This window comes from Strongylocentrotus purpuratus, unplaced genomic scaffold, assembly GCF_000002235.5.
Source record: "Strongylocentrotus purpuratus isolate Spur 01 unplaced genomic scaffold, Spur_5.0 spur5_scaffold_4, whole genome shotgun sequence".
In the NCBI taxonomy this organism is placed as follows: Eukaryota; Metazoa; Echinodermata; class Echinoidea; order Camarodonta; family Strongylocentrotidae; genus Strongylocentrotus; species Strongylocentrotus purpuratus.
In genome coordinates, this window is record NW_022145610.1 from 8,414,683 (window position 1) to 8,425,596 (window position 10,914).

General features: G+C 36.8%; 1 protein-coding gene across 1 annotated transcript in view; it reads left to right on the forward strand.

Moving 5' to 3' along the window:
* The window catches only part of LOC100888467, a 68,572-nt gene extending 60,638 nt beyond the window's left edge, over positions 1-7,934 (forward strand). The window contains exons 8-10 of the mRNA XM_030997842.1: positions 647-735; positions 3,590-3,816; positions 7,680-7,934. Coding sequence (XP_030853702.1) covers positions 647-735; positions 3,590-3,816; positions 7,680-7,882 — 519 coding nt within the window. The 3' untranslated portion in view covers positions 7,883-7,934. The remainder of the gene's footprint in view (positions 1-646; positions 736-3,589; positions 3,817-7,679) is intronic.
* Positions 7,935-10,914: the final 2,980 nt, after the last annotated feature.

Genomic DNA, 10,914 nt, shown 5'->3' on the forward strand with positions numbered 1-10,914 from the left:
ATTTGTGTGATTTGCTGAATTGTATGGTAATGAATTTATTTATTCATGGTATAATACAAACCATGATTGTAGCCAATAGCTGAATTGTTCACATATTACAAGCAATTTTAAAACTACATAGAATCAAATATATTGCAAATGAAAAAAATTATTATGAGGGTGGAGATAATGTTTTATTTCTGTCTTAAATATCTTTTGCTTATCGTTGTCTGTTCAGATCCGTAAGGCCGTTAGCTGAGATGTTCTTGCACTGAACCATCATCCTTCTGCCTCTAAACAGACTATGCAATATATGTTGCCATGTTAGGCACACCTGACACAAGCATTGTTGTGCTTTCAAGAATATACCTACCAAATGAAAGGAGGTACATGTTTGCACCTTATTAACTTGATTATTTGGAAATACAGTGAAACCTGTATATAAAGACCACTCAAGGCAAGAAATTTGGTCATTATAGGCAGGTGGTCTTTATGTACAGTTTCCTGTAGTACAGGTTACAACTTACAATGAGAAACCATATTCAAGGGAAATGAAAAATATGGTATTTACAGACAGGTGGTCTTTCTCCACAGGTGGTTGCCAAAGCAGGTTTGACTGTATTAACTTAAATTATCTGTATTTACTTTTTTTTTAAAACCTTTCCAGCTCAAGAAATCGCCATCACTGAGGTCTCTCACTGGTTTACTAAAGAAGAAGGACAAAGATGGTGAAACGGAAGGAGTGTTCTCAAAAAGGTAAGATTCAAAATTCTGTTCTGAATGATTGACTGGTTTTAAAATTATTCAAAAGATGAAGTGCCTCGCTTGGATTGATGAATAAATACTGAATTAGTCATGATTTTCTCATTTTATATCAAATGATCATTAATCAATCATTCATATTGTCAATCTGAAAGTCCCAAGTAATATTGAGTCATTTAATAGAAAACAGTACGTTCCATTATAGTATTTGTTAAAATTCTATAAATTTATATGCCATAATAAACTTGGCTTTGTACTTTTGTCCATGATGATTGTTTATCAAAAACTTCCTTCCCATTCAATGAGATAAATTCTTTGAGGGTTCTGAAATATTTTACCGGATATGAATCCGGTAAAAACCCTGACATGTGCTTTTGCTACTGATAACCATCAATCACTATAACTCTCCAAAAAGGCCTCTAATGAGTCTTAGTCCGTACCTTGCCAAGTTTGAAGAAATTCTTCCCCATAACTCTCCCAAACGGCCTCTGATGAGTCTTAGATGAGTCTTAGTCCGTACTTTGCCAAGTTTGAAGAACTTCTGCAAGTCCAAGGTTGATTGCAGGCAGAGAGGGGACAGGGAGGAATTTCAAAATACTTTTTATCATCATGTATCGATGAATCATTTTAGGATGTAAACACATGTATATGGGGTACCCCTGGTTTAGGAAGGGGTGGAAATAGCTAACGGCTAGTTTAGTGAGGTCAGACTAAGTGCCATTTAGACACACAGCGTTAATGAGGCATGAGGAGGCGCGATGGCTCAATGGTAGAGCAGTGGTCTCGTTACTGGGAGGTCCCGGGTTCGATACCAAATCAATGCGCTCATCCCCTTTGGTATGGCTTTAATCCTCATTACCAAATCCCCTGGAGAAGGCTAAAAGCCGTAGGTCCCCTGGTTGCTTACTTAATCTTTTGTTTCCCAATACTGGCTCAACATTATTTAGTCCTCTTTTCTCAATATTGCTGCATTTACAATTTTCAACAACTTCTATCATCAAATACAGTTAAGATGTCGGTAGAAAATACTTTACTGCAGACAACTAAACAAGAAATAATGATTATATTCTAAAGAGCCTGGGAATTAATTTTGAAGTATTTAATCTTATTTTTTCTTTTGAAAGTTCAAAAAGACCTAAGAAAAAAAGGTAATATTTACCCTGGGGTTGTGGCTTCTTGTCTCAAAATGTGAGTGGATGGATTGATTGTGGGTTTGATAGTTTGCTCATGAAGTCCTTTGCTGTCATTTCATTGCACCATGTGCTGTATCAGGGATTGCTGGCTTGTTTTGTTTTACAACTACAGTGAAACCTGTCTATAAAGACCACTCAATGGAAACAAAAAATGGTCTTTCTAGGCAGGTGGTCTTTATGTACAGGTTCCTTTAGTACAAGTTCCGATGAGAAACCATATTCAAGGGAAACAAAAAATGTAGTCTTTATTGACAGGTGGTTCTTAATAAACAGGTGGTCTTTATAAACAGGTGGTTGCTAAAGCATGTTTGACTGTATATCGTCTGTTCAGAGCCAGAAGGGTATTAACTGTGTGTTAAAGTATGAGTTAACACCCTTCTGGCTCCAACAGACAAAATAAAACATAAAATTAGTGGGACAACACCTATAAACTGTCTGTTCAGTTATGATATTTTGAACAAATATTCTGATTCGTTTGGGTGGGGTTTTATGATTAAAAATGCACAAAGGTTTTAAACGTATGTGAGCATCAACAAAAATATGAAATTTGTGCTATTTTTTAGGTGTTTCCTTTCATAAAACTATGGCAAAGTCTAAATGAGATACACCCATTGAATCCAGAGTCCAGTTGGATGTGCTGTGGGAATGGATCTCTGGTTTTTATTTAGGGTTTAGGTGGCGGTTGTATCATTTTTTATTCCCTCTAGAACAAACAAAATAAAAATGAAAAGTTCAGAAGGAAGTATCTTTATTTATGTAAGGGTCTGTAAAAGAGGCCAGGACCATGAACAGAATGTAGTGGATTTTAATATATGTGAATGAAGTTACGAGGGTTATATAGACACACTGTGATTTTGGCACCTAGCTATTGCGTTGTTTGAGTTGTTTGGACAGTGACATTTTCAAACAATGTCACAAAATCTTGCTGTGTATTGGATTTACAAAAGAACACAAACACAGACACAAATATATGGGACAATTAGGTATATTAATGATGTCAGTTTTTAGAAAGTAAATTGGACAGGACTAAAGTATATAAATAATTAAACAGTCTTTGTTTAATCAAAATCAGTTGAGAGACGGCTGAAATATCCATAAATATAACCATAAATATAACTAGTTCTAACATTTGTGGGGCCCCACAGATATATTTGATAATTTTGAACCAGCCGTTGAAAAACAAGATACCGCCTTATACGTTTTATTCCAGCCAATGCCAATGTTGGTTTTTCGTGTTGGTTATTATACGCTCAACCAGCCGGCTTGTGTATTGATTTTATTAATTACGTTCACCATACTTTTTTTAAAGTGGAGGTGAATTGGTATGATCGTGTTTAATCTAAATTTCACACGTTTTGTGGTCTAAAATTACCGTCATAGCAATTTTAGGTCCTAAAAGGGCACTAGAAATGTCATAAGTAAGAAGAAGACCAATAACAATGCACTTTGAAGGCATTTGCGGTCTTAAACAGCTATCCCTTTAAACTTCAAAAGATGCCACTTACAACTCTTGAAAGCTCACTTTTTCCACGAAGGTCTTAAAAGATACATCTTATAGTGGATTCTTTGCCCAATATTTGCAGAGATTTAAGGGGAAATAAATCCAATTTCAGTAGAATTCAAATCTTACTGTCGATTTTGATTCTCTCTCCTAGGCGATCAGCCAGTGTGATAGGCCTCGAGACCACACCCCACAATGGGAGACACCCCAGGCCGCAACGGACGACAGCAGACATCGATGTGACATCACCGACCCACGGCCGCAAGATAGGTCGTGTGCTCGCCATCAAACCTGACGGTACCCAGGTTATTGAACTCGTCAAGCCACCCAACGGACCATTTGGGTTTTACATTGCCAAGGGTACATCAAGTAATGGAAACGGTAAGTTGTCTTTAATATAAAATTAGATAATAATAATAATAATAATAATAATAATCTTTTAAAGTCCACTCCAAATTTTATTAAGTTAAATGGAAAATGGAAATTCTTTTTGCCCAATTGATCGTGAGCCCAGCAGCCACTGAGCAGCGCCAGATCGACATTGCTCTATCCCTTATTGTTGAACGCCAAACAAGGTAGCAGCAACTTTCGTCTTTTAACATCTTTTGGTATGACGCAGCCGGGGTTCGAACCCACGACCTCCTGGTTGTGAGGCGGACGCTCTACCGACTGAGCCAACACACCGGTGACCAAATACATATAAGTACAAACAAACTTCAGAGAAGACCCATAACAGGTGTTAACAGTTATCTTTTGTGCTTGATATATATAAGCTGTCCATTTCAGTCAAATAAAGGGGATTTCTCTGAATTAAGGGTTGGAAATTATTTCTTTGACCCTTACTACAGGTTAATGTCTTACGAAAGTGACAAAAGTATACAATCGTTAGAGCCCGTCTCACCAGGTGTTAACAATTACTATTCCTGCTTTGTAATATCCGATACTCTTGTCCATTTAAGCGCAATTAAAGGGGACGGGATTGACCTCAACATCTGTCTACATCAACCTCAGCATTGTGGTCACTCTAACTTTTAATTGTTCTTTCAAGAGGTCACCAACTTCTGTTAAGATCCGTCTTTTAAAGTGGAATGGCCTCTCTATTATCAACAGCTTGTATATAAATGCAAAATCATTGGTGAAAGGTCCTAAATCATAATTAATGAGGAGTGACAATTACATCTTTTGTGCCTTAAATTTTTAGTCAAATTGAAAAGTCGCCTTGATTATTTCGTTGTCAGTTTAATGGCTTCTGCTAGGCTGTGAACAGCTCTAGCAAACTTCATTACTTTGATTACCATAATATGTAATTGATAGAATAGCCTTTTAAATATTTAGTTAGTGTTATACAATAATCGAGAACTATTTCTTCTTTACATTTACAAGATAGTTGTGAAGACTTGTAATGTCTTTGTCATTTTTCCAAATTCAAATCTTTTTCAAATTTTGTTATGAGTTAAAGTACACTATTTGCCCAAAAGGCTCTTCTTTTCATTTGAAATATATTTCTTTCATACACTAGCTTCATTTTCAAAATACATCTGTACAGTTACATGTAGATATATGTGTATATTTTGATTTCTCGAGATCTTGTTACAACATTTAAATGAACCATTGTATATCGTTGCCCTCTCTTATTGACTTGAAAGGGAACAAATAAAGCATATTGATCGGGATAAAAAGAGGTGCAAAGATCAGGGCTTTGTCAATATTCTCTAATTTCCCCCTTTTTTTTTGATCTGTCATCACTCTTTTAAAATGGCATTGACAAGTATGATAAAGAGACCTTCCAACAATATCATATGTATGTTCACGGTAAATACTGATTGTTATGCAGGGGTTTCATATACATTTCACACTGGAAAAGTGATGACCTAAGTTTATCATTTTACAAGAGTAAACTTCTCAAAGTTTTCCTCCCCCTAAAATAGGCTTCTTTGCATGGTCCTATCATTCAAGTTATTAAAAATAATGTTGACTACCGGTTCTGTTGATATGTTAAAGGAACCGTCTAAAGGCTATCTGAAAGGTTTATTACAGGTTATAAACAAATTCACAGAACCCTGCTGTAAATCCTAAACAATGAAAAACACAGGTATCGGTAAATGGGACTATACAAACATGTGGTTTTAAAAAATGAGGTCCAAAGTAATAAACTATTTCTAGTCATACTATTTTTAGTCATACATGTATTTGAAATATGAGACATTTCTAGAACGATTATTTTCATGGGACTTTGCTACTATTTTATTCTTCCAAATGGTAAAAGCTAAACAAATCATATGTCACCTTTGCCAGAAAACACCCTTCTTTTTAGGCAGTCTTTAATTCCTACATTTTCATTTCCATCTAAAAGAAGTACTTTGTGTCTCAGGGGGTAGCATTTACTATCTAATTATGCAGTAGAGACATACTTTAGCTCTTACATGTAGGTTTTAGTTATTGCAGTATTTTATCCCTTAGCTTTTAGAGAAAAGTATCATTCAGCTTTGGCCCCTGGATTGGGGTCCTAAACGGTGAGGTGGGAAGTTAGATTAAGGAAGCTAGATGCCGATGACATGTAGGTGAACAAGAGGAAATTATTCATGTTTCCTCCTCGGCAGTGAGGCAGGGCTGCATGAGTTTATACATGTCCTGCATCAGTAGATCCATCCATATTAACCTCTCTTACTGTCTTTCTCTCTGCTTCAGCATCCCATCTCTATTTCTCTCTCTCTCTCTCTCTCTCTCTCTCTCTCTAGTTCTCTCCTCTTTCTGTCTCTTTCTGTTCCCCTTTCCTCTATTCTTCCCCTTTCTCTCCTCTTTTCTTTCTTTTTGCATCTCTCTCTCTTTCACTCTTTTTTCTCTCATGTTTTCTCTCTCTCTCTCTCTCTGTTTCCTGCCTCCTCGACATCTCCGCCCCCCCTCTCTCTCTCTCTCTCTATCTCTATTTCTCTCTCTTTCTCTTTCACTCCTTTCTCACATGATGTATGTCATGCACTTCTCCCATCCTCCTCTCTACATGTATCTCTCTTCTCTTGATTTCTCTACCTATTTCTATATCTATTAATTCCTCTCTGTATCTATTTCTCTATCTATTCCTTTTTCTATCCCTTACTATCTATTTTTCTCTACATCTATTTCTCTTTCTCTTCTTCTTTCTTTCTTTGTCACTTCTCTCCGCCCAGCCTCCTCAACATCTCTTTGTCTCGTCTCTCCCCTTCCTCCCCCCCCCCCCTCTCTCTCTCTCTCTCTCTCTATTCCTTTTCTATCTTCTTCTTTAATAATTCTCTTCCTTTTTTTTGTCATTTCATTGTTACTGGGACATACCCTTGATTGATATTGCAGGTGTTAGGAAATCCTCTTTTGTTGATATCCTGATCTCAATAAAATACAGGGGAAATGCGAACTTGGTTTTGGCAACGACTCCAAGATTCAAAACTTGGCGAGAAAAAGACTTCCATATACAGATCTATATACCCCCATTAACACTGACCTCTCTTTCTGCTAAAAGCAGGAAAGGTTGAATTGGCACTTGTTGATGTTATCTGGTTCTTTCTATTTTATATTTGATGTTGTCAGTCACATAAACCAACAGTTGACATAACCTGCGTGTAAATGTACATTATGTGATCAGCATCCATTCTGATTTGCGTAGAGTTTGTGTACTTTTAAGTTTTATCTCCCAATGATGTCATTATTGTATAAGGCAGTTTAATAAATGAATTAAAATTGAGGGCTTGTCACAATAAGAAGCATACAAATCTTACTAGATGCTGATGAAAATGCCAGAAGATTCAAGTGGAAATGGAGAGTTATTTGAAAAAAATGAGAATTATTTCAATGCCTTGATGCATCTGAAAAATTCCCTTAATTTTATGGAGATCATGCTACCAAGTACCGATGCCCTGGAGATGATTGTTCTATGGTGAATCTGTTGCGTTCTTTAATGGTATCGTCAAGCCCCTAAATTATTCCTAGACCCAACCCTGACTGCATGTATACCTAACTTAAACCATATTACAACCCTAACCCTAATTCTAACTTTATATCTAGGGACAAATTACAGGTCAGAAATTACAAGAAAGAGAGAACACTTAAAGTGCGGAAGATGAGGAGGAAGATATTGATTGTCTCTTGTAGAGCACATGTATCCATCCCATAAAGATTAGTTCATTAACAGGATAGTTTATTTTGCAGAGGAGAATAGAGTTTTTGTTAACAGTTTGATTGAACTTTCTCTATTCCTTTTTTTATCTTTGCTGCAGGTATCTTTGTAACGCGACTCGGTGACGGCCATCCAGCCAAGATCCTGGCAGGCCTCCTCCAGGTCGGCGACGAGATCCTCGAGATCGACGGCCAGGACATCCGCAAGAAGAAACTCGACGACGTCTACGACCTCATGATGGACAATGATTCCTTGCTGCTTCACGTACGACCTTTGAAGTCCAGGTCAGAGTACAGGTCATGAGGTCAACGCCCCAGGAAACTGTCCCTTGCGGGGGCTGGATGAAGCAAAGACATAGGAGAACTCTAGTACTGTGTATGCACTCTGACCGAGAAGCGGATTTTCCAGATGTGATGTCAGGTTGCCAATTTGTGGATTTCGGGAGGTTAAAGGAAGTGACTTTATTGGTCCTGAAATGTTCCGCCTGATGCCGTAAGATTCAAGACTTACAACCGTTGCACCAAGAGGTTATTCACATACATGCTGCCATCTTGAAACTGCACTAGTGAACGGTGAAGACTTCAAAGTCTTTCTGCTGCAAAGAAGACATTAACTGACCTAGAGCAATAAGGGCATTAAGGTGACCATAACTCCGTGGCTGATCTTAGAGTATTGGAAATGAAACTGCTCAACGAGATGCAAGACACCATGGAGCCACCGAGTTTTCAAAACGGGCCACAATATTGACCGAAGGACAGAAGCTCTTGCCCCTAAAGTTATTTCATCTGCTGAGCGCTGACGAGATGTAAAAGCGTAAAAGGAGTTAACGCCCTTTTGGCTTGAAACAGATGATTTGCGTTATCAAACAGGATTCAGGATCTACTCCTTATACTACCCATTGGTTTTTCTTGCATACCCAGATATCCAAGAAATATAAGATATCTCGGATCATCTGTTGAGAGCCAGAAGGGCCTTAATTTTGGGTTAATGCCCTTCTCGCTCCAAACTGATTAGATCTTAATCTCTCTGTGTCTTATTATATGCAAATAATGTTTCAAAAGTGTTTTAATCTCAAATCTATCTGGACCAGAAATAACCAGAATATTCTCAATTTTCCAGTGGATGACAGATCCATGATGAATACAGGGTGTATCCTAAAAATACCTGCTAGCGATACAAGTTTAACATGTGTTTACTGTTTAATACAAGAGGTGCTGTGTATGTGATTGTGGATGCAAATGTAAAAAAGATTGTGCTCATTTTTTCAAAGTAAAAACAGTGCAGAAGTTAGTAGGAGGGTAGACAGTTTAGTTGATAACAAACTTCTCTCTTGTCTTAGAAGACCAGCAATACAGTTCTTTATGGAGACAACCATTTCAATAATATCTGGGGTAGGATTACTCGTTTATCTGCTTGAATAGGATGATCGGTTACAGTTCAGCCGGAGAAACAACATTTTTGGAGGTTATTTATTGTAATGTTATGCAGATAGGCCCTATAGTTGCTTTTGTCTACATCTTAAAATGGTTTGGTCAATTTCTCGTAGAAAATTTAGTTAATGCTATAAGAAATTGCATCGTCAGTAATTTTTTTCTGTCTTAGCGTCTGTAAGTCAATATTGAATGTTAAATATTGCTTTTTCAATCCACAATATCAACAGAAAGTCTTTCACATTGTTTGTGTAAAAATGGACGTATTATGCAAAACGACTAATATCTTTCTCTATTCTAGAAACTAATCTTGTAAATGCATTTGAAATAATCTTTTGCACACCTTGAAATATTCGATGCTTCCAAAAGTGAAGACAAGATAAACCGTCTGTTCAGAGGCAGAAGGGCCTAAACTCTGTGTTAAATTCTATGAGTTAACGCCCTTCTGGCTCCAAACAGACGATTCTGTGTTGCTTCTTTTAACACTTTTTCACATGACTTTCTATTCAATAAAAATGTTTGCCTGTACTATTTTCCATGTTATTCTATATAACCAAATGCTTTGAAACATTTTGGAAGGAATACATGGAAATTCCATATTATACCTATACTAACAGAATTGATGTCGATGGGTATACACTATGTAGTTATCATTTGTATCGGTAGTAACATGGTGTTTAAAGAGAAGGTTGAGTTCTGGGGCGAGGTGGGAAATCATTTAAGGAACGTTTTCATTGTTATTATGCAAGTGTGGAAGAACATCGAGAAAAAATGTTCCCTGAAAGGCATGGATCTTCAAATGCCTCCATATTTTAAATATGACATGTAACAGCTTAAAAATGAGGACCACATGTTTGTGTAGTCCCATATACATTTTTCTGTGTACAGTGTTTGTTACTTATACAAAGACTGGGCCAAATTTCTTATCATTTTGATGATTCAAGAACCTTGCAGTACACACCAATACTTATATGCTACATGATCAACTTTTTCTGATTGCTCCACACCGTCTTTTTCAGAATAATCAAATGACCAGAACTCAACTTCATCTTTAACTTGGTGTTTAATGGGTGTACTTTCAATGAAAGTATTCAGTTACGGTGATAACAGTTGATTTTCCATCTGTTTTGAGCTAGATTGAAAGGAATTAACACACAAGCTTAACACCCTTCCGGTGCCAAACAGACAATGTCTCAATTTTCGTCTTCCAAATTCTGTTTCAAACCTTTGGCTGATTTCTTGTACCTGGGTTATGTCTTTCAAAATAACTGAAAATCTGCCTTATGGTTGTAAATCTCTTACTTGTAGCTAAACCTTTGACTATTAGCACCATCTTTGTACAGTACATGAATGCAACGCTAATGCGAAGAGAGCATGGCATTGGTCTTGGCTATATAGACGGCATGCATTAAGCTTCTCAAAAGATTTTTTTTTTTAAACTCAATCTATCATGTTATACATTTAGATACAGTTGATCCTTGATGAAATGTGTCCCGATCTTCAACTAAAATAAGAGCTGATTTTTAATATCCTTTCAGAACATTACATTCGAATATACCTACTCTGCATTAGACTATTTTTCAAATTTTGTCTTTCGAGTCATGGAAGCTTATTTTCTTAGCCTTGTTACATACTATAAGACTCATTTGGACAAAGGCATTCTATCCCAGTAGTCAGTGTTCAGGTTGCAAAACGCAAGTTGTTGCTCTATCAGGCAGAGCTCTGAGTTACCATTGTAGCATATAAATGAAGAAAAATGGAATACATTTGTGAACTGGTCTATTTACACAGATGCTTTATGTTCACCTTCAAGCTTTTTTTTTTCTTTCTCTCTTTTTTTCTTTCTCTCTGTTTCTCCTTTTTCTTTGTTCTTCTGTATTTAGGATCACAGAATGTGAGAGACAT